General features: G+C 36.9%; 1 protein-coding gene across 3 annotated transcripts in view; it reads left to right on the top strand.

Moving 5' to 3' along the window:
- Positions 1-25,323, top strand: part of PARN (poly(A)-specific ribonuclease) — a 139,191-nt gene that overhangs the window by 111,091 nt on the left and 2,777 nt on the right. For all 3 annotated transcript variants that reach the window (XM_011358390.2, XM_023529642.1, XM_023529643.1), the window contains one exon: positions 19,087-19,280. In XM_011358390.2, coding sequence (XP_011356692.1) covers positions 19,087-19,280 — 194 coding nt within the window. The remainder of the gene's footprint in view (positions 1-19,086; positions 19,281-25,323) is intronic.

The raw sequence follows: 25,323 nt of genomic DNA, 5'->3' as shown, positions 1-25,323 counted from the left end.
AAAACGTTTGTTTCTCTTTTTCTTTGCTGAAAATTCTGATTTCTAATGATATTAAATTATTTGCTTTATCCTACTACATATAATAGTTTCAGAATAACTATATCAGTGTCATTACTAGTAACATATTTATTGAAAATAATTTTACATTTTTGCAGTAGTTTTTGTCACTAAAGTCAGATTTCCTTATTTTAAAATCATCACTTGAAGTAATTAATTACTCTTTGTGTGGTTAAGCTACCAACTCAGTAAACATTTAGGTTTGTTTTATTTTCACTTTTAGGGATTCCCTTTTTAAAAATTTTAATTTTGCTTTATAATTATGTAAAACATTTATGTCATTCCAAGGTCAAATCTACCAAAATTACCTGTCTTTCGTTTCCTCTCTCCCTTGTGGTGACCAGTTAGTTTTTAGTCTGTCCGTTTATTGTTACAAATATGTAAACAACCACATACATATTCTCCCACCTTTTGTTAGATAGGTGAGAATGGACCACACATACTTTTCTCTACCTTCCTTTTTCCTTCTGGCCACATAACTTGGAAGTCATTATTATTCCACCTTTGTTAAAGTGTGATTCTTTATACTGCAAATGGCTTTAGTGTTCTTCAACCTCCTTAATAAAACATACTTACCAGCTAAACCTGGGTGTTAATCCTAGTTTAAATGATAAACCTTGTGGTGAAATTCATGAATATTGTATAAGTCAGACACTTCGTGAAAGATTAACTCATGACTAGTGCTCTAGTTCAGATGAATCATTATTCTTTTCCTTTTTCTCATCTTATCTCTTTCTCTGTTCCATCAGTGTAAACGTATAAAGCTCACTGAAACACAGCATGCTTTTTGGAATACCTACAGACCAGTGTGAAAAATGAGAGAATGCTGATATTTATTAAGCATATTCTTTATTCCTGGCACTATGCTAGGTGTTTTATATCATTAAAAAAAAAAAAAAAGCTGTATGACTTAGTGTAACCCTGGGTGACATTCCTAATTTATATATGAGAAAGGAGAGTCTCAGAGAAGCTAAATAATTTAGCTGAAGTTACACAGGATTCTAACTTACAGGCGTTGTGGATCTGTAGCTCAGTGTATTAAGTTGCCTCTTAGGAACACAGCATATCTACACCTATGATGTGTATATTTGAGAGAGATGCTGTCTCATTTTAATAAATTAATGTTTTCTTTTTTCTTTTTTCTTTTTTTTTTAACTGTATCAGAAGGGCCCTAAGTTTAAACTGAATTTCAACCTTCTTTGGGGAAAGGATTTAGATGCTAGTCTTACAGATTATCAATGTAAAACTATTAGTTTTTTTAAAAAAGTTTAAAAATAGACAGAAATAAGAATTCCAAAAATGCGTGTCGTCCATCTAGTATGCTCAGCACTAGTCATCCCCTTAGTAGAATCCAGTCTTGGCCATTGACGGATTGATAGATTGATATTAAGTAGAGGAACCATAGGGCAATGACTTGGAGATGAAAGGAAGAGGAAGCATTGAGTCTGTTGAGCCCAGAACAGTAACTTGAGGGAAGGGGTAGGGCAGTAGGAACCAAGTTAAGATTATGAAATACCATCATGAGAAGAGTAATGATTCTTTATCCTCACAGGGGACTGAGGAAGAATCCTGAGGGGGCGTAGGTAGCATTATTAGTTCTATTTCACTGACAAAATTCAGAGAGGGGAAGTGGCTAGCTCCAGATCACAGAGCTAGTGACACAGCTCTCCTCTGCTGATTGGCTGCCTTTCCCTCTTCTTTGCTGGTTTTGGCTAGGTCTGATTATCTTTCCAGGGCTATCTGATTGTCTTTTAAAGGCTGTGCTGATTTCAGCTGGAAAGGTGGTAGAGACCTTAAAAATCTGTCCTAAGTGATTTTTTTTAATAAGTAAGGAAAAATTATTGTGGCCCTCTACTCAGCTTCCTGTCACTCGCTCCTTTCTACCCTAACATCTGAACAATTGAAAGAAAGGATCAGTCTGGTCTGAAGGGAATATTTTAAGACATTCAAATAAACATTCAGCATAAAACTAGAGTCTGGTTAATGTAAAATGCAGAATATTAAAGTATGTAGTTCTTAATAAAATGGAATTATTAACCAGGCAATATTGATTTCACCATGGAATGTCCCGAAGACATACAGCCAGGGAGCTTTTTAAAATCAAGATGTAAGAACAATTCTAACAAATATCCTTTCCGTCCTGTCTCCCTGGCTGTTGTCAGGGAAAAATGAACCGATCTGATTTTTCTCCTTCCTTTGACTTCTCTTGGGCCACTAGATGAGGGCACCATTGCTTTCTTTTAGAGAAGATATTTCAGTAGGATTCCTGGGAATGATATAAAGCATACAAGCAACTTAGATAAAGAAAATGTGGTGTAGAATATTATTCAGTTTTAAAAAGGAAGGAAATTTTGACATGCTACAACATGGCTGAACCTTGGGGACAATATGCTAAGTGGCATAAGCCAGTCACAAAAAGACAAATACTGTATGATTCCATTTTTATGAGGAACCACGGGTAGTCAAATTCAAGGAGATAGAAAGTGGAATGGTGGTTGCCATGGGCTCGGGGAGGGAGTGATGGGGAGTTAGTGTTCAATAGGTATAGAGTTTGTGTTTTACAAGATGAAAAGAGATCTGGAGATTGTTCACACAACTGAACTGTATGCTTAAAAATAGTTAAGACAGTAAATTTTAAGTTATATGTATTTCCCCACAATTAAAAAATTTTTTAAAAGATGCAGGTAACCTGGAATGCAGTTTTTTTAATAGTAGAATTTGACTTCGAAGCCTTTCTCATGATGATAGAGGATGAGGAGGATTCTGATGAGAGACCTAAAAAAATACCTTAAAAATGTAAACAAAATGATGAATTATAAAGAAAAATAGTTGATGAATTTATAATTTTTAATTGCTACTTATCTATTTTATACTTCATTAGAATGCTTTTATAGATGTAAAAGTTTTCAAGATAAAATGAAAAAAGTAGGTAAATTGTTTGGAAATGCTGTGAGATTTGACCCTTTTTTAGTCACCTGTTGTATGGGCTAGAACATTCTGGCAGCCAGGCGGATTGATTATTAGATGATCTGTTTTAATAGAGCTGCCAAAGGCACTTCATACAGACACTTCATTTTATGAAGTGTCAACGCTACCAAAATTGACAAATGCACAGCTGTGAAAGCAGAACAATTATATTTATTAAAAATTATGTGTATTTTTAGGAGTTTAATTTCTAAGATTTCTGTAGTTGGTTTTTAAAAGTCTTTAAATATTTTATTACATTTAGATTTTAGTAATGACTTAGCTTTCTTTAAATTTAAAAACATAGAAGAGTTAGTCCCCATCTCCAATAAAATTCAGCATTTTCATTTAAAAGTTTCTGTGCTCAGAAATGTAGAATTTGGCACTGAAAACCATTTTTTTCCTCACACTTTAAAGCAGCATGTCATCTCAAGATTTTATTTTAAATAACATGACGGCTCAGTTTAATATCACCTTACATTAATCTGACTTTTGGTGTTATGGAATGCTTTCATGTTTCATAATAGTAATATTTGAAAATTAATGTTTTCTTTCCATAGCTTCATGTTATTTATTTGATTAACCATAATGAGAAGTAATTATCATCTGTGTTTCTAGTAATGTGTTTATATTATTCATACTTATCTTCATGTAATAGTATAATTTTTTTTTTAACGGGGCTAACTATTGAAATTGCCCTCAACACACTTAAACGGTAGGGAAGTGAAATGTTATCTTTTCTATAACTGTAACCAAACACAAAACAAATTTCCTATTTGAGGTGCCTAGATAATATGCAGTTAGGATTATTCATGTGTTATTTGTTTTAGCTACAGTAGAATATGAAATGTATAAATCCTGTATTTTCATTGCCTGATACAGAAATCCTTAACATTTTTCTGGCAGTTCTTTTTTGACACTTTATGCTTTTAAAAAATTCTGCTAGCACATTATAAGGCAGCAGAAGCCACAATGTGTTTGTGTTTATTTGGGGGAGATTGGGTATAAGGATGAATGACTGCTGTGGCCCAACATGAAGTTTGTCATTGTGCTGATAGGTGGCTCCATGTTTAAATGCTGTCTACAGATTTGAGGTGCTTCCTTTTGTCCATTCAAGAATCTCTAAAGCAAAGATTTCATTCATCTGTATTGCTGGTAGAGCAGAAGCCAAATGCTTACCACATGGGAACATTCTAGAGCTTCCTCCCTTTTGTGCCTCTTTTTCCTAAATGCAAAAGAAGGATAATCTGCTGTATATTTTCAAATCTTCATCCCCAAAATAGAAATAATTATAGAATCTAAGTGACGGCTAAAGAGATATTACTGTACAGTTCTTTAAACTTTTCTGTATGTTTGAAGTTCTCATAATAAAATGTTGGGAAAAAATGGAACTGTGTCTTCTAGAAACCTCGTATACAGTTCCAGCAGAGCAGGGCCTTTGCGCCCTGGACACCCACGCTCCTGAGCGGCTCTCTAGCTGATTACTTTCCAGCCCGCTAGGGAGCCTGCGAGAACACTTAGCCTTCCAGCCATCAGGACCATGCTGTACCACCTACTGGTGCTGCTAGCATCTTCCTTCTACTCTCTCTTCTCTTTCTCTCCTCCTTTCCTGATGCTTTTCAAAGATTAGGACCACCGCCTCTGAAGACCCAGGTCAACATCATCTCTAAAAACATGGACCTTTGCCCTTTGCCCACCATACGAAAGGGAAGGGACAGAGAAGGCACTGGCATTTGTTAAGTGTCTGCCATGTATCAGTCACTGTAACATGTGCTTTTTTTTTTTTTTTTTTTGATCCTCACAATAACCTGTTTTATAGTTGAGGAAACTGAGACTCACAGAAATAAAAGAATTTTCTCAGTCTCAAAACCAGTAAATGACAGAACCCAGATTTAAGCCCTCATCTCTCTCACCCCAAATCCCATTCATGCTTTTTCCAGAATGTCTGCTCCCTCCTCAGATATCTATTTGTGATCCTTCTCCGCCACCAAAAATACCTCCTTATGCCTTCCAGGCCTCCTGGAACCCTTGGGAATTCTTTGCCTTGGTGACTCTGGTAGGAAGTGAAAAGATAAAGTTGGGGATTGCTGTTTATTCATATTAGCGTTCCAGCACCTAGCAAGTGATGTTATGTGGTCATTCAGAAAAAGATTTAAATAAATGAATGAACCATTAATAATTTTCAGTTATTACTTCCTATCCAGTTTCTTATGGGAGAAGGCCATGAAGATTGCTTTTTTCCTTTTGAACAGTGTAACGTCATGCTAGGAATACTTTTATTCTATTTGTTAAAGGTAAGGCGGAAAGGAGTGACATTCTTTTCATAATTACACCAATACCCACCTTGCTTTATTGTCTTACCTACTGTTTAGACTAAAAGAGCCATGCGAAGGTAGGAGTAGATCAACTCTGGATGTCTTGAGATATCTCAGTCTTCATGAAGATCATTCATGTATGTCTTACCACATTTTTTAAAGGGAAAATTGTTTAAAAAGAAATCAATCTCATACGATACTACGGAAGTCAGTATTCAGATCACTGTTTTATGATTATTACATCCATTTTCATCAATATGATATAAAGAATTGGAGAATTCTTGGGAATGACCAAGAGGTGCATTAGCTCATCTTAAATTAATAATTCTAAATTCTTTGAAAGGATTCATTTCTCGTTTGCTATAGTCACAAATTACCCCAGAAGGGTCTTCACAAACCAAACCAAGTTGTAAGAAGTGTTGGTTTCCTGGTAGGAGAACATCTTGTGGTAGATAGTAGTCCTCTGTTGTGAAGAAGCTGAAACGACACTGTCCATTTCATGTGCAGCCCATCAGTTGAACCTTGTTCTCCTAGTGAAGCCATCATACCCTGTTGATCCTTCACATCACATTGTTAATACTAATGATGGCATCTCATCATTCATTTGACTAAATATATGGTATGACTATCCGTTTAGATTGGTTAAATTAATGAACATAATGAAACTATTGGAATTTAGAGTAGTGTTCTCCACATGGTTGATAGCTTTCTTTTTATTCTCTTCTTTCATCCTATTTCTTTCTCTCCATTAGTTCAGACTATTTGGCTACCATGGACATCAGATAAAGGTGAGTGCCCGAGCAGAGAGGAACAGTTGGATCCTCCTATGAGTATGAAAACCTCACCTACCTCCTTTTGTCATTATTTGAGAAACAGTAGTTTACTTCCTAATTTGAGCCTGCTCAGTTGATATTATGGTTTTTTTTTTTTCCTCAAGTTGGGTTTAGTAGGTTTAAAAGAAAAATATAAACAACCCAATTTCCAAAGAGATAGAATGTCTTCAAAAAACTTGTAGGATTAAGATACTAACTATAGATTCATTGTTTAGGTAACTGGCTTTGAATATTTCTATGCCATTTCTACCTGCAAATGCTAATAACTGTGGAATACAGTAATGCCACACTAATTTAGATAAATGGAAGTGAAGACTAGTCTAGATGGTAGGACATTTCTGAAGAAATGTAGATTTATTTTTTTAAAGAATGGGTTTCACCTATAATTGTGTAAGCAAAAGTGTTACTTGATAAAGCCCTGTACTTGTAGAGCTAGAAGGAACTTGGAGGTGATCCAGTCCACCCTTTGTGACCTTACAGAGGGGAACAGGAAGGTTTAAGAAGCTGTGTCTTACTCAAGGTTACAAAGCTAGTTAGTATACTTACTAACTTACAAAAAAAAAAAAAAAAAAAAGAGCTAAGTATACTCATTTAACATAACCAGATAAGTACTGATTTACTATTGGTATAGTAGTTTTTCACATGTTTAGGTCTTTGCGAAGTTCTTGACATTTTTTTCTTTTAAAATATTTTCAGTGACGTCCATGTTTTTAAGAGCCAAATAATACAAAAAATATATAATGAAAAGCAGCAGTCCTGTTCTCCTCCCATTTTGTCCCTTAGAGGCAACCACTTTAAACTTTCTTTTGGTACTTATCTTCATTTTCTAACTAGTAATGTCCTTATTGTTACTTCTTGATTTTTCTGTTTATTCATTGACTTGCAAATATGGTAGTTTGCCCGTCATTTTTGTGTTCCTATCATTTTTGTGGTCCTATACTATGTGCAAAAGCAAGAACTGCCTATAGTTTTTAAAATTTTCCTTAGCTGCCTACATTGTCTGTTTCCTCAGGGTTTTTCCTGTCTGTTTATTGGTCTGTTGTGGTTTTTCTCTCTCATGTTAAAAGCTTGCTTCAAGTATTTGGCTATTTTTGGCCATCCATTTTTATTTAATAATGAACTAAAAAGAGATGAGACTCTCTGGGTGTGGAGGCAGGTCTTATTGATGTTTTTTCTTTGTAGACCGTTGAGGTGAGAAGCTGGCTCTGTAATTATATATCTTTTCTCCAAAGCTTTTGCTTTTCTTTATGGCTTGTGCATTTTGTGATCTGCATAAGAAATCTTTGCCTAAACTATGGTCGTGAAGATTTTCTTTTTTTTCGATGTTTTAAAGTTTTTGTTTTGTTTTATGTTTAAGTATATGATCTCTTTTGAGTTGATTTTTATGTACAGTGTGAGGCATGGGTACAAGTTTTTTGTTGTTGTTTGCATATAGATGTTCCTTGTTCAGCACCATTGTTTGAAAAAACTATTTTTTCTCTACTGAATTACTTTGACTTCTTCATCAAAAACCAATCTGTCTGTCTTCATCAAAAACCAATCTGTCTGTTTGTCTTTTTGTCTGTCTGTCTCTGTCTGTCTGTCTTTGTGTGTGTGTGTGTGTGTCTGTCTATCTGTCTGTCTGTCTGTCTGTCTATCTATCTATCTATCTATCTATCTATCTATCTATCTATCTATCTATCGGGTCTATTTCTGGACCCTATTCTGTTCCATTGATCTCTATGTCTATCCTTTCAAAAGAACCACACTGAATTAATTACTACAGCTTTATAATGAGTCTTGAAGCTAGACAGTAAATCCTTCAGTCTTGTTCTTCCTTTTAAAAAATATGTAATTCTGAGTCCTTCACTTTTCCATAAAAAGTTTAGTTTGTTGAGTTCTACAAAAAAGCTGCTAGGACTTTTAATTGGGATTGTATGAATCTACAGATCATTTGGGGGAGAATTAACATCTTAACTATATTGAGTCTTCCAACTCATGAACATAGTGTATCTTTTCATTTATTTAAGTTTTCTTTGATTTCTCTCATCAGCGTATTATTTCTCAGCATACAGATTTTACATATGCTTTATTAGAGTTATCTCTAAGTGTTCTGCTTTTTGATGCTATTAATAAGTCATATATTTTTAAAGTTTAATTTTCAGTTGTTAATTGCTTATAAAAGAATTCTCTTATTAGTTCTAATAACTTTTTGTAAACTATTGGGTATTTTCTGTTTAGACAGTCATGTCTGCAAATAAAGGTAATGGTGTTTCTCTTTGTCCAATGGACCATATGAATTTTCTTTCTTTCTCTTGCCTTATTGCGCTGGTCAGGGCCTCTAGAACAGTGTTAAATACAAGTAGTAAGTGCCAACACCTTTGTCTTGTTCCTGATTTTAGAGGGTAAAGAGTATGCAGCATTAAGTATAATATTAGCTGTAAGGGTTCAGTTTTTTCAGAGATCGATTTCCTGGTTTACAGCTTGAGGGATGTGAGCCTAACTGCTGCTGGTGCTTTGTGCACTAATTGGCGGAAGGAAGCAGGAGGCCTCGCTTCTCAGTATGTAGGGGATGCTACTTTCCTGGCTGGTTCTTACTGCCCCACTCACTCCCACTCTCCACTACTGGACCTTGTGTCTCCATGAGAGGATCGTATTCTCCAGAGACTAAACCCAGCTCCTGCTGGCCTGGGGGAATGCTGGTGCCCTGGATTCCCAGGGATGGGGATGGGGAGTTCTAGTACAGCCTTTCTCCGTGTCCACATAGCCCCAGTCCTTATCACCTGCTTATTTCAGGAATCTGCTGCCTGTTATTTGTGGAGACTTTGCAGGGCTCTGTTGGGTGAATCAGCCTTTTATGCAGCACTTAGATTTCTGCTTCCTCCTCTGTGCAAAGTTCTTTGGCACTCTTCTCCCTACTCGTCATCTCCAAAGTGAGCTGACATCCCATCCTCTGATGCTGCCTTTCCTGTTCTCTGTGCCTTTGTAAAGATATTTATATCTCTCTACAGATAGATATGTGTGTTAAATTGGTTATGTTTAACTTCCTGGAAAAATTTTTAAAAATTTTTTTTTCTGAAATAGTTGGGCTTTTGATATTGAGGAGTTGATATTTTCCCCTCCTATAACTTTGATTGTGTCACTGATTTCATTAACAAATTCATCAGAGTCAAGGGCAAATTTTAGTGCAAAAGTAAAATTCATCCTAACCTCTGAAAATTTCAGATGTTCTGTATTCAGCCCTAGTTAATTGTATGTTGAGTGTAAGTTATTAATTTAGGAATTAGTATTAATTTCTGTCACATTTGCCATCAATTAATCTTTTCTATGTTGAATTAAAGTGGGTTAGCAATAGGGGATTGTTTAAAATACTCAAACTGAGTTCTTGTAAAAAAGTATTTCTAATCGAATGCAATTAATTCTTTATAACCCAGAATCAGTTTTTCTCTCATCTAAGCTAATCTCGTATTTGCAGATAAACTTTATACCTAGGACTGAGCACATACTCACACAACACATTCGTAAATTCTCTTTCTCGCCCCCAGCGTACCCATTTCACAAGAGACATCCTTTATAACTGGATAGCTTTCATACAGACACACCTTATTTAATATTAATTTTGCTTTTCAAATCAAATTTTTTTTTATTAGAAATAAGAGTCACAGTTTATTAACAATCTCCAGGGGATTGCTTTCTGAGTTGAGCATAGGCATCCTCCCCTCATTCATCCAGATCAGTCCTGAAAACACAGAAACAGTCATTCTCATGGAATTCGAATTCAGCATGAGAATTTGTGAAAACAATGAAAATGCATTTTCTCACTCCCACTTTCCCGGATTTTTGCAGTTCATTTTGCTGTGTGAAGTACTTTGCACAGCAAGACACTCCCTCTTTCCTATAGTTACCCTTCGTGGGGAAGGTGTTGTTATCCAGACATACTGGGGAAGTTGGCTGTATACTAGAATGTAAACTATATTAATATTATATATAATTCAGGACAAAATAAGCAATTTGGTGTTTGTCACTTGTCTTGTTGCTTTGAGCGGGGAGCATCCACTTACTGATTTCATCTATTCATACTCTTGATTGCAGAGGACTTAGTCTGCATGCCAAGTGCCAGGTGCTGAGAACGTGATGGTCAGCAAGGGATGTGAGATCCTGCTGTGTTGGAACTTACATGCTAGTGGCAGAGGGAGAGAATAAACAAAGACATAAACAAGAAGCACAGGCAGAGAGGAGTAGTAGGAGGGAAACAGAACAAGGCAAAGGGGTGAATGCCACCGGGCGAGGGGCTGCTTGTGCTTCTCAGGGGTCAGGGAAGGACTTTTTGAGGGGTCCCCTTTTGGGAAGGTGGGTATGGGGAGGGAGGCTGTGAGGCAGTTCAAAGAGCACTGGACTTGGGGGACAGTCTCAGATCTGTCTAACCAGCTACGTGAGTTAGGGGAAGTTGCTTATTCTGAGGATGCACTTTTTTGTCTGTAAAATGGGAATGAAACACATGTTAAGCTTCAAATGGTCATATGCAAGTCTCAAAGGAGAGAATTTTGTAAACTGGGCAGTCCTTTAAAATGAAAAGTGGCTAGTGTTTTGTCCAGCAGCATGAACCTCCCAGCTAACGAAAGGACATAACTCTGTCTATAAGAAATAAAGACAGTGTGTGGTGCTGCCATAAGGAAAGACAAGTAGATGACGAGACAGAATAGTCCAGAAATACAGCTACTCGTTTGTGGTCAGTCAATTTCCAATAGAGTTTCCATACAGGACTTCCTTCCTGGCATTTCTAGGGACATTTGTATGTTACTGCAAATCATGAGAAAAACCAGTTGAGAAATCAGGATAAAGGAAAAAATCTGTGGGAATTAAAGTTTAACCATCAACATAAGCATTACCAGTTCAAAGGAGTCCACTGACATGAAGTCAAAAACAAGAGCGTAATCAACATTAAAGGTTAAGGTCAACATTTCTGAAATCAGGACAGGAGCATGTAGACAAGGGGCCAAGACCAAAGCAGTCATTCTTGCCTGTCTCTTGGCCATGTTATAAGTGTGTTTGTGGCCCTATATGCTGTTAACAGTGAATTGTTCTTATAAATAAAAATATATTTAATGAATTTATATGCATTAGTATTTATCAGTATATTTTATGAAAATCCTACAAGTCTTGTTCCAAGAAATATGTTTTGGTAGCTCTCCTCAAATTGGCAGTTTTGAAACATATTTCTGTGTAGCAGTGCTTTTAACCTTGCTAGGATATTCAAATGTTACATTATCTTTAATAATAGAATCCAGTGGTGTTTCAGTGTTTAAATATTTGCTACAGGCATTGTTCTTTGTAAATATGTTTGCAGAAGAAATGAAAAGACGAGATGTAAATATCATTGTGGAATACTCCAGTGTGAAATCAGCTGATCTAAAATCTAAATTAAGACAAGCAATATCAATTTTAACAGCAAAACCAAAATCAGGGCAAGCAGAAAATATTTTTATTGCTACAAAAGGAAATGAGCTTATATGAAGCCATGTGTGGTAGTGAAACACCCAACCAGTGTTAGCTTTGGACACACTCAGGACAATTTGACCAGCATCAGTATAATGTGAAACTCTTCTACATCTGAAATATTTGTCACAAGACAAATATTAGCAATTAATGCCTGTGTGTTTTGAAATCTTATTTAGGAATAACTTTTAAATATCAAGTATTTGTGACATCTTTCAATGTTTAAATGATATTTATTGGGCATCTCTTTGGTGCTAATGTTTCATTCTTTTGATGTTTTCTACTGCCTACATTAGGTAGAGATTATTAAAACATGTAATTTTGCCACAGTGTATTGATTCATAATAATAATCTATATTGTTGTTGTTAAATCTTACTTTACCAAACTACCCCCGGAAACTTTTAATATAACCCTATCACAGAGAAGTGATTCAGTATTTTATGATAACTCATTATTCCTTAAAAAGACATAATAAAGTGCTGTTATAATATACAGAATAATTTATGATTCGGGAATTTCGATTTCTTGTCCTCAAATCCTGAAGATTAATAACTGTTGGGAATTTGGAAAATTAAAAATTTCTGACAAAGATGCTGGTGATCCAGTAGGCAAAGGTTAGTTTTGTCAACAAATAGTGCTGAAACAATTGGATAATGGTATGCAAAGAAATGAACTTCCACTCATATACCATGTACATAATGAACTTGAAATGACTTATATACCTGAATGTAAGAATTAAAACTGTAACACTTCTAGAAAAAAAGATGGGGAAAAAATCTTGGTGACCTTGTGTTATGGACTCAATTGTGTCTCTCCCCTTCTCCTCAAATTTGTATGTTGAAGTCTTAACCCCCAATATGATGATATTAGGTGATGGGGCCTTTGGGAGGTGATTAGAGTTAGACGAGGCCATGGAGTGTGTGTGTGGGGGGGGATCATGATGAGATTAGTGCCCTAGTAAGAAGAGGAAAACAGAGATGGCTCTCTTACCATCTACAAAGCATTGCTGAAAGAAATGTCAATACTAGCCAAAGTGATCTACAGAGTCAGTGTAATTCCTATAAAAATCCCAATGTTATATTCTGCAGAAATATAAAAATCCATCCTAAAATTCATATGAAGTCTCAAGGGATCCCAAATAGCTAAAACAATCTTGAAAAAAGAGAACAAAATTGCGAGATTAACACTTTCCGAATTCAAAACTTACTACAGAGCTATGGTAATCAATACAGTGTGGTATTGCCATAAAGACAGGCATATGGACCAATGGCATAGAATAGAGAGCCCAGAAATAAATCTTTATATAAACATAGTCACATGCCAAGATAATGAAGAAAGGACAATTTTTTCAATAAATTAGGTAAACTGGATATCCACATGCAAAAGAATGAAGTTAGACCTTTGCCTATCACTATATAAAAAAATTAGCTCAAACTGGATCGAAAACCTAAATGTAGGAGCTAAAATTATAAAATTCATAGAAGACGACATAGGGGAAAACCTTCACAACATTGCATTTGGCGTTGATTTCTTGGATATGACATCAAAGGCACAGGTAACAAAATAGAAAATAGACAAATTGGACTTCATGAAAATTAAAAAGTTTCGTGCATCAGAAGACACTATCTACAGAGTGAAAAGGCATCCCACAGAATGGGAGAAAACATTTTTAAATCGTATATCTGATAAAGAACTAATATGTAGAGTATATAGAGAACTCATAAAACTCAACTACAACAAAACAAACAACCTGATTAAAAAATGGGCAAAGAACTTTTATAGATGTTTCTCCAAAGAAGAATGGCCATATACAAATGACTAAAAAGCACATGGAAAGATTCTCAGTGTCACTAATCAGTAGGGAAATGCAAATCAAGACCACAGTGAGATATCACCTCATGCACATTAAAATGGCTACTGTCAAACAAAAAAGTGTTAGCAAGATGTGGAGAAATTGGAACTTTGTGCACTGCCGGTGGGAATGTAAAATGGTACAGCTGCTGTGGCAAATAGTATCATGGGGCCTCAAAAAAGTAAAAATAGATTTACCATACAATTCCAACAGTTCTCCTTCTTTCTTGGTCAGTAACCAAAAGAATTGAAAGCAGGGTCTTGAAGAGATATGAAGGGCTTCAGAACAGGCCTCCTGAAGATGTGCTACGTCGGCATGTAGATTATTTTGAGCTGAAGACAATCAAGACCTTGCAAGCCCAAGAAAAACTTTACCTCTTCCTTAAAGAATTTAAATTGAGGCCTTGCCCATAATGAGTTATCACCAGAAATAACTTTTTATGACCTATCTATAGGGCAAGGCAAACTTCTGAATACTGATCATCCGTTGTTATCATCCTGTGAATTGCCTTCCTCCCCTCTGAAGCCTCAGGCACCTTACCTCGTTTTTTGGCTCAGGATGCCATATATACCTTATTTTACCTTTTTGTCTCTGAACCTCTCATGTATGTGGGGTCTCTGACACTCTTGTTTATGTGAGGTTCCCATATGTAGGTATGTGATTAAATTTGGTCATTTTCTCTTGTTACTTTGTCTCTTGTCAGTTTAATTATTAGACCAGCCTAAAGAACCTAGAAGGGTAGAAAATTTCTTCCTCCCCAACAGACACCTGTACACCCATGTTCATAGCAGCATTATTCACAGTGGCCAAGCATTATTCACAGTGGCCAAGCAACCCTACTGTCTATTGACAGATGAATGGGATGACAAAATATGTATCTCTATACATTGGAATATTATTCAGCCTTAAAAAGGAAAGAAATTCTGACACATGGATGAACTGCTTTACGTTATGCTAGGGAAATGAGCCATTCACAAAATGACAAATACTGTATGATACCACTTATATTAGGTACCTAGAATAGTCAAACTCATAGAGACAGAAAGTAGAATAGTGGTGGCCAGTGGTTAGGGGGAGAGGAAATTGAGGAGTTAGTGTTTAATGAGCATAGAGTTTCAGTTTTGCAAGATGAAAAGAGTTTAGAGATGGATGGTGGTGATGGTTGCACAATAGAAATGTACTTAATAGCTGAACTGTACACTTTAAAATGGTTAAGATAGTTAATTTTTACGTTACATGTATTTTACCACGATTTAGAAAAAAAAGAAAAGCCCTTCTACAAATGTTCATAGTATTATTATTTACAATAGCAAAAAATTGGAAGCAGCCTAACTGTCCATCAACTGGTAAATGAATAAATGACTTGTGGTATAGCCATACCATGAAAGAATGCTACTCAGTAACAAGAGAAATGAAATACCAATACTTCTGGCTGTGTGGTTCGTTCTCAGAGTATTATGCTAAGCGATAGTCAAACACAAAAGACTAAATGTGTATGATTTCATTCATATGAGCTTGTAGAAAAAAGCAAAACTGTAGGAACTCCAAGCAGATCAGTGGTCGCTGGGAAGGAGATGGAATGCAAAGTGGCTCAAGAAATCTTTTCAGAGAGAGCAAACTGTTCTACATCTTAATTATTGTAGTGTTTACATGGTTATATACAATTCCCCAAATTAACCAAACTGTACACTTGAAACGAGTGAATTTCATTGAATGTAAATAATACTCTAATTTAAAATAAAATAGAGGAGAAATTTTATGGGGCAGCCAGAGTTTTGTGGTTTTACAGAAGGAGTTTGTGAATGTGACCTTTCTATTAGCAAACATTTTTTCTCCTAAAAGGAAGAAGTTAATGGAGAATCTTGCAGAATTAGTGTATAGTTACAGCATTGTTCATTATGCCTTACAGCAAAATTCTAAGTTTGACCTAATAGTCATTATAACCAGGATGGCTTATCATTTGCATCTCTCATATAAATAATAATCAAGATTTAATGTTAAGTTTTGACATACCAAATTGTGTCTGTAACATTTTATTTTTTAATTAGTCACCATTTCTTCAGTGGATTTAAATGTGCTCTTCACATTCATTATAAAATAGCTTACTTCATGCATTATGATTTTGCATACAAAATGAGCTCACACTAATGGGAGGTTGTTTTTTCTGATTCTAATTTTGACTTTTGACCTTTGAAATCAATCTGTAAAGGAGTGTCTTATCAACATACATGTGTTGAGAATGTCTGTACATAATACACATACACGCCACAAGCAACCATACCTTAAAAATGTATAAAGAATTAAATTTAAAGGCAGTAAGTACTTAACTATATTTGGTTTTCAGTGTATGATAAAATCTGTTTTTAATTCAAAACTGCTTTAGTTAAGCTACATGGGATGTAGTTGTAGCTTTTATTTTTATTAGAGTGATAGTTGAGAAGATTTTGTGTTGGTGTGGATATTATAGACATATACAAACATATGAAATGTATTAATTTCAGACATATCTGAGGCTTTCGCAGGCAGGATGTCCACTAAACAATAGTCTTTCCTAGGAAAGCAAAGGATTCTTATCTGAGAGCAGAAACTACAGTTTAGGAACTCAGAAATATGTTTTAAATTACGTGAGAAAATGTTAATGAAAATGCTTTGTAAACTTAAAAGTTATATAAAAACAAGAACTTTCCAGAGGCAATATACTAGCATAAGTCTCTGAAGTATGGTAGACTAAGACGGTGGTGGAGAGGAACTTGACAGATTTGTGGGCATAGTTGGGCAAAATACCACAGTAACTTCTGATTAGGATCAAAATATATGCCAGCAAATGCCTGCAACATCTTTATTTGCAGTTAATGCTAAAGTTAAAGCAGTCAATCCCCATGTTTGTAGAATGTCCACCTAATATTTGACAAAAGCATACTCCTCTACCCATTCTTTTATGTCAACGCTTTATTCACTTAGAATGTTTTTGAGATTCATCCATGGTTTTATAAATATCAGCAGTTCCTTATTGTTAAATGCAAAATTTTATTTTATTGTCTGCATGTACCATAGTTTTTTCCATTCTCCTGTTGATAGACGTCTGCACTGTTCCCAGTTTTTGTTTATTATAAATAGTTAGGATGGATGACTTAAAGGCCCCTTGTGACAGACAGTATTATCAGACACATGGAAGGAGAGGAACACTAGGCAGAAGAATTGGGGAACATTCTTGAGTCTGGTGGTGTTTGCGCAAGAAGAGATGGGCGGTAGTGTCTTAGCACAAACAGCAGCGTGAAACGGGTTAATGTAGGGTGTTCAGGGGCTGATGGATAAATGGGAAAGTACACGTAATGGGACTTCATTGAAATAAATGTATATTGTCTTTGCAGCTCGACTGCCTAGTGGAAGGTAAGGCTAGAACAGCAGATTAGGACCCCGATGTCAGAGGATCCTGGGTGCTGTGCCAAGCAGTAAATTTAGGTTGTGGAGAGCCGTGGAAAGTTTTGAGCTGGGAACATCTTGACCAAGTCTCTGCTTTGGAAGAAGTTTGGCAGCATTGGAAGGAATGGATTTGAAGGGGAAAGGAGACTAGAAAGAGGAGGAGAGGGAGATATGGGCCAACCAGGATCCTGTTTTGAGTCTGGGTTAAGATAAGCAGAGTCCATAGTGGCAGTAGGTGAGGAAGGACCTGGACTGGTGGCAGACAGGAATAAAATGGGTAGGACTGGAGGCTGTTTGGAGGTGGCCGAGGGAGGCACTTATTAAATTAAGTAGTTGGCATGCTGGTTAATGAGGGAATGAGCCTCCCTCAATCAGTCTTGGATTGTGTCACAGCAGGTATCAGAAGATATTCAATAACATGTCATGCTTCTCAATTATTTTTTTATTTTTGCTTTTAATTTGGAAATAATTTCAAAGTTTACAAAAGTCACACAAATATTACTGAGATCACCCACGTACGCTCTTTATCCAGATTCATCTGTTGTTAACGTTTTGCTCCATTTGATTTTTGCTTTGTGTGCACATGCTCTCTCTTCTTCCCTTCCCCCTCCCTTTCTGTAGGTCCTCATTATTTTGTTCAGTGTTGTTTTGCTATAATGTCAATGCGCTGCTGTCTGGAACTTAACTTTTGTTTATATCAATTAGCCTATGGTAAAACTGGTTTCTTTATACTTCATTTTACATAAAGTCGTGGGATCTATTGACAACATTAAGTGAGGACTTACTATACACACAGACAGTTTTGATTTCTCTTTCCCTCCTCTTTTTCTCTTCATCTCCCTGCCACCCTCACCCCACCAATAGCATTATTTTTTTCTTAACCATATGAGAGGGAGTTAATACCTCATGGTCTCTAGATACTCTAATTAAGGATATTCTTTTACCCAACTATAGTAGTTATCAACTTCAGTAATTTCACATTGATCTAATATTTTATTGTTTATATCTCAGTTTTATTATTTGATCCAATATTATTTTTATAGCTTTTCCCCCTCCAGTCCAAGATCTAGTCCATGTAATGTGTTATATCTTTCATGTTTCTTTTGTCTTTTTTATGACAATGACGTTATTGAAGAACACCAGCCCCCACCTTTTTTTTTTCAATAAAATATTTTTCATGTGGTTTGTCTGCCTTTTCTTCATGAGAACAGATTGTACAGTTCTGACCAAAATACTGTGTAAGTGATGTTGTGTCCTTCTCGGGGTGTCAAGTCTGTGAGACCATGCAGATATCCTACTCTTTATCAAACTGTCTCCCCAGATCTAGCATCTTTTGATGATGGTTGAATAATTGAGTAGCCAGAGGTTTTTACATGTAACATTTTAAAGTATTCACTTCCTAGGGAAGGCTTAAATAGACTTGCATGGCCTCTTGTAATGACTTGATTTTTTTATGCTTTTCATAACTTGGGGGCTGTAATAACAAAAATCTATTTATAAGACCCATTTAGAAGAGATAGGACCCACATTGGCCATGTGGTCTCTGTTTTTATCAAGTTATATTTCAGGGAACATATTTTCTTAAGGAAAAATTGGGACATATAATCTGATTTAATTCAACATGTCAAATCCTATAAAGATTTAAAAATGAAGCCAGGTTTAGTTATAAATTTGGCAAGTCACCTTTCTGGAATAGAAGAGAATTATAGGAAGGTGGAGTATGCCCTGTAAGTGTATTCAAATGCATGAGCAGTGTGATAACTGACAGACTCAAGTTTCTTCTGTTCTGCTGTGTATCCATTATGTAGTAATGAAGGTAACAATGCTAGCTTCTGATTTAAGGTAATCAAGATTATTATTTTGTTACAGTAGTTCTACCGAAATAGAGACCGGGAATTTCCTTTAAAAATTTGTTCTTTTAGGTAGTAAGAACAGCTTAGATTTGTATATGTTTACACAAGCATAATGTAGAATGTTCTTCTAAATGAGCTTGTCATGGGGAAATTTACACTTTAGCTTATAATAAAGTCTTAACTCTCACAGCAGCTGCCCCTGTTGTTGATTGCTAGTTAAATGTTAATAGATTTAAGAGTATCAAAATAATTTTATAGCCTAGTCTTCTTGTTACCTTAACACCTTTCTGTTGTTCCACTGTTTGTATTTCAGTCTTACAGCCACCAGCACAGTAGGGAAGAGAAAGCTGAGTCCCAGTCAAGCAGAAGCTGGCTTGGAGTCCAGAGTATCGGGCGAGTTTTCTGACCCTGAGCTTGAGCAGACTGATTCCTGTGCAGAATCACCCTCAGAGGGAAGGAAAAAGGCCAAGAAATTTAAAAGAATGAAGAAGGACTTTCCTCCGGCAGGTTTGTATCGGCTCTTTCTAAAGTTCTGGACTCGTGTACTCCTCAGTGCTCTAGAAACTCTTATTTTGGGGGAGAAATTATAGCAGGGCTTCAGTTGGTGGCAAAGCCCATATAACCTTCTATGGGACCAGATTATTTTAGGACCAATTTCATTGAATTGGAGAAGTCCCTTAAAAGCCCTGGCTCTTGATAAAGTAAGGCTTGATATTGGGGACGAAAGTGGGGGGCGGAGGTGCTCCTGGTAAAGGTGGTTAGTCCATTGTGGGGTCTTCTCGCTCCCCCATGGCTGAGAGGTTTTGCTGATGTGTTTAAAGTAGCCTCTGTATTTTAAATGTATATTTAAATGTGCACAGAGGCCTACTCCTACACATGTTATTTTCAGTAGCAGAGTTTTCACTGTTCCCAGCAAAATCCAGGCAGTCCTGGATTTCTCTCATAAGCAGAATTATATAAGGAGCAAAGGAAACAGGAAATTAGCACATGTTGAGGGCTTACTATGTGCTAGAAGCTGTAGTAGGAATCTTTTCTCTCCTTATTGAGTTTCATTCTCACAACAGGTCTGACATAGGGAATTCCCTCCTTGTTTTCGTGATGCAAGTGTCTGGGGGCTCAGGGAGGTGTCGAGACATGTACAGGTCCACGTGGGTAGTAAGAAGTAGACCCCGAAGGTGAGCCCCAGCCCGTGTGACGCCAAATCCCACATCCTGTCACCCAGGCATGAGGGTCCGTGGCCTAACTCAGCCCTTCCTGCAGATCGGGCTCTACAGGGCCAGAGTGTGAGGGAGGAGGGGGTTTGCTCCTCAGATCTGATCATAACCTGGTCAAGCAGCCGTCAGGGTGACAATAATTACAGCTGCTGCTGACTGAGTGCTTGCTAAGGATCCAGCACGACACTTAATGCTTAACAGAAATTCTTTCATTTAAATCTGAGGTAGTCATCATGGGCTGTTTTACAGTGAAAAAGAAAAAACAAAACCAGAGGCCTAAAAGATGACCTGACTTACCCAAGGGCACAGAGCCCTTAATTCTGCCCTATAAGAAAGCTGGTTCTGGTAGGCACAGTTCTATACTGTCTGCTCAGGATAAGAGAGCCACAGACCTAGCTGCCATTGTTCCTCTCCTTTATCCCCCCCATCCTGACAGTCAGTTACTCTGCTTAGAACCGACAGCCAAATCAAAGAAAGGTAGTAAAGCCGTGGAACTTGATTCATGCCCAACCTAGGATCTCACTGTGTTTCAGTTAATTCCTTTTTTTGCATGTGGCCCCGTCTGACTGTAGACGTTTTCTGCGTCTCACTGATATTAATGAAATCAAAGAAGCCGCAAAATGTTATGTATGTTTTTGTACAGAATGCTGACTCCTAACTTCAACTGAAAACTTCAACTCTCGTTTGAAGCCTGAATTGTATATTTGAACTGTCTCCTTGAATCAGAGTGTCTCCCTTTACTTGCCTCCCTTTCTTTCCCTGAAATAAGTATTGGAGATGTTTTTAATCTGTAGCATACTTAGTCTTCATCTGTGATGCCTTGCTACCGCTGCCAGTTGTACCTTCCTGACAAATGTTAAATATTAAATGTTAGCGTGACTTTTAGAGATCACTCTGAGCATGATTTGATGTGTGTGTCTGGGGGGCTCTCCTTTTTTTTTTCTTTCATATCTCTTCTCTTGAATTTTTCGGTTTATCTGTTACTTCTCAGGGACAAGATTTCAGGTTTTTTCCCTTCTATCTCAGCATAATCTTAAAGGTATTAAAATTAAAATACCTAATAATAGACTGCATTAATAGATTAGCTCCTTTTATAACTTTCATGGTTTTAAGTGAAAACTTTATATGAGTTATTTGGGGTTTTGAATTTATAATACCGTCATTAAAATAGTTTTCTCTCCCATTGACAGTAAAGCTGTCACTGCCACAAGATGTGAGCTAAAAAAATGATAGATTTTTTTACTTCATTGTCAGTCCTGCTAAAAAGAGAAAAAAATCTTGCAAATTTTAATTGAATCAAAGAATTTGAGAGAATTAAGCTTTCTTCTGGAGCACCACTCACTGAGCAGGACTTTCGAAGGGTAGATGTTTAATGAATCCTTTCAGCTGGCTTATTGTAAGCCTTTAGTCCTAATAGGATTAGCAGGATGTAGGTCAAGCAGTCAGATGCTGAACCTGTTGAGAAAACCATCTCTGCCTGCTCGGTTACTTTATAGATCCTGTGAGTCAGAGGACAGAGTTCAGCCCTTGTGAAGGGTCTGCAGTCAAATTGCAGAGGCTGAGTGTACCAGGAGCTGGGAGGGGTTGGCCTGGGTGTGGGCTGGAACTGCCTTAGAGTGTTTCCTACAGTGTGGGAAAGTCTGTCCTACAGAGACAGGTTCTAGGGTGTCACGTCTGAGCTCTCCTGCTGGGGACAGTATCCTGACAGGTACTCAGAGGCTTTACAGAGGTGTGCTGGGTCCCCAGCACTGTCAGTGAGGGCGTGAAGAACGTAAAAGACAGTAAGTACTTCATTTGTAGGGAATTTTCTCTTTTCCAAAGAGAAAGTAGCTAAAAAGTAGGACCATAGAATATCTTGTACTGTGTAGCAATCTTGGGACAATTGATGCTTAATAAATCCCACCCGAAACTGTCATTTTTCTTACTTATACATTTTAGTATCTCAGGTACACAAAGTGTTAAGTACTAGACTCCCTCTTCCCAGATAACAAAATGTGCTAAATTACCATTTATTGAGTTTATGTTATATAACAGACGTTGTGCCATGATATCCTTTTTTACCTTATCTAGTCCTTATCAAAACCCAATAAGGTATAGATAATATTTTCAATTTATAGAGGAAACTGAGTCTCAAAGAGTTATAAACTTACAAAGTCAAATATAGATAGTTTGCTGGGTTGGGGGAGCTATCTGATCCAGAGCTTACCCATTGCACCTCTCTGCAGTGTGTAATTGATCCAAACTTTAGAGGAAGCAAAGGATTCTGTACAAGGAGACTATTTACAGCAGCTGTTAACCTGGATTTTCAAATGATGAAGTCATATGATAAAAATCCAAGCGACCACTCCCCTTTGGGGCTTCAATTTCATGTACATATTATATACTTAGCATTTTTCTCTTACCCATTGTTGTTTCTGTCCTTTTCAGGAAGTAAGTGTATAATGTAAGTCCTCTCCCTTTAATATTTATTATGATGAGTAGTGCTGTCTACTTTTCCTCTGAGGAATTCAAGGTACATTCTTGGTGGTTACATAAAAGAAAACTGTTCCGTGTACCATTTATGCTGGAGTAAGCTGTCTCCGGGACGTGTTCCCAGTGTCCGGAGAAGCCCCAGCCTCGGCCTCACCCCCGTCACCTCTTCCGGAAATCACGGGCTGTGCAAACTGGCCCCTCTCAGGGTGCTGACAGACTGTCTAGTTGCCGGAGGGTCCATCAGCGCCCCATTAGACAGTGTTCCCCCCAGGGAGTGCCAGGAGAGGGTCTGTTCCTGTTGACTCTTGTCATGTAATAGAGAGGTTGCCCCAAGTCTTTCTCCCTCTTGCATTTACAACACAACACATTAGACCTTGAAGTGTTTGCGAAGAACCATGGATTTTATTGGAGTCTTGACTAATCTGCTGAACTTTTCAAGCTCAGATCCTTAGGGTCACAATATAAAAGTTTTGAATCTACTTAGAGCCGCAGTCTCCACGTGTTGGTACAGGTCTCCTTAGAGTCAGAAACAAGATCTTTGGGTGTTGCTGCCGATCACCTGAGCGACCAGGCTAGGAAGTCAGTGACCTCACAAGGAGCTTTGTAATTATTCAGTTAAAACGTAGTTTCCAGCCTGAACGTGGCACATGGGGTGTGTGCTGTGCTGCTCTGTGGGGCAGTATGCTCAGTGCTTTTTTGTACTCTCCCCGTTCTACCTGGCAGCCCTCTGGGGCCCCCATAAGCCAGCAGGGGAGCTCTGCCTGCTGGGTGTGGGCAACTACCCCATTACCAGGCCCTTTGGAGCACTTCCTAGTCAAAAACTTTTATATGGCACCCAAAAGATCTTTCTGTATACAGAATTCCACTCTAGAAAATTACACAGTGGCAAATTGCCAGTGTACTGTGTAGTTTTTTAGACAGTTTTGGATTCACCTGAGGGGAGAGAGATGTCTTACCTCTAAGTTTTTCCCTTTTCACTCTAGTTAGTTCAAAGGTAAATAAGCAGAAACAATAACCTATTGCGTTTGCCACATTTTAGTTTCTTTTGTTGTTTTGGTTAATAAAAATAATGTGCTCACTATGAAAACGTAAAATGAAGAAAAATAGAAGAAAACAAAATCCCATAGTTATTGATACTCAATTAGTGTTTTACTCTGCCTATCATTTTTATATATCATTAGCATCATACTCTATGCAATTTAGTATCCTGTTTTTTCTCCATATGAAAAATTCTTGGCCAAATAATTTTAATTATCAGCATATTTTCTGTTAAAACTTTATTGGATTTTTTAAACAACGTTCCTAATATCTTTTCCAGGAAAAGTTTTGTTAAGATATAATTTATGTTCAATGAAAGTTACCACTTTTAGGTGTACAATTCGATGAGTTTTGACAAATGTGTGTGGTCACAGAACCATCACCGTGATCTAGATATAGAACAGTTTTATCACTCCCGAAGATTCCCTCCTGCCCCTTTGTAGTCAGTCCCTCCCCCTCCCCCGGGATCCTGGCAACCACTGGTCAGCTTTCTATCACTGTAATTTTGCCTTTTTCAGAATGTCATATAAATGGAATCATACAATAGGTAACTTTTTGAGTCTTAAGCATAATGCATTTGAGATTCATTTATGGTGGTGTATGCATCAGTGATCCATTCTTTCTTATTGCTGAGTGGTATTCTGTTTTATGGATAGATTGCTGTTTATTCGTCCATTTTGCCAGTTGGCATTTAGACTGTTACCAGTTTTCAGCAACTAAGAGCCAAGCTGCTCTAAGCATTTGGTTGCAGGTTTTTGTATGAACTTAAGTTTTCGTTTCTTTTGGGTAAATACCTAGGAGTGGAATTACTGGGTCATATTGTAAATGCATATTTAACTTTATAAGACACCGGCACACTGTTTTCCAAAGTGGCTACACTATTTTGCATTCCTGCCAGCAGGGTAGGGGTTCCAGTGGCCCTGCACATTGACAAGTATTGGTATTGTCCTTTTTAGCCATTCTGATGGGTGTATAGTGGTATCTCATTACAGCTTTGATTTGAATTTCCCTAATGACTAATAATGTTAGGTATATCTTTACGTGATTATCTGCCACCCAAATCTCATCTTTGTTAAAATGTCTGTTCAAATCTTTTGCCCATTTTTTTCTTTGGGTTGTTCATTTCCTTCTTATTAGGTTTTTAGAGTTCTGTATATATTCTGGATACAGATTCTTCTGGGTGTTTTGCAAATTTTTCCAGACTGTGCTTTAAAAAACTTTTATTTTTCTCTCTCTTTTTAAATATCTTCTGGGTGCTTTACAGAGTTCTGTTATTTCTCCATTTAAAAAAAATATATTTTTCAATTGCAGTTGTCATACAATATATTAGTTTCAGGTGTACAACATAGTAATTAGACATTTATGTAACTTACAGAATCATTACCCTGATAGGTCTAGTACTCATCTTTTCATTCTCTTAACAGTATTTTTAAATAGCAGCAGTTTTAAATTTTAATGAAATCCAATTTATCATTTTTTTTTCCCTTGGATTATGCCTTTGGTGTCATATCTAAGAAATCTTTGCCTGACTCAAGATTGCAAAGATTTTCTCCTTTGTTTTCTTCCAGAAGTTTTATAGTTTGGGATTTTATTCTTAGGTATACAATCCATTTTGAGTTCATCTTTGTATGTGGTGCGAGGTATGGCTTGAGATCCATCAAAGTAGGAGACAGATGTCCTTAAGTATATCTCGTTTAAAAAGAAAAACTGTTCCTGAATAATTCTTTGCACTCTAGTGAAACAGGGCTGTGAAAATGAGTTTCCTGGAAAACTGGCCATAGCTTCTTGTCCACCAGCTTTGAGACTGATCCTTGGACAGTCTACCA

This window comes from Pteropus vampyrus, unplaced genomic scaffold (genome assembly GCF_000151845.1).
Source record: "Pteropus vampyrus isolate Shadow unplaced genomic scaffold, Pvam_2.0 Scaffold40, whole genome shotgun sequence".
Classification (NCBI taxonomy): domain Eukaryota; kingdom Metazoa; phylum Chordata; class Mammalia; order Chiroptera; family Pteropodidae; genus Pteropus; species Pteropus vampyrus.
Note: the sequence above shows the minus strand (reverse complement) of the source record. Positions and strands in the feature narration are given on the sequence as shown.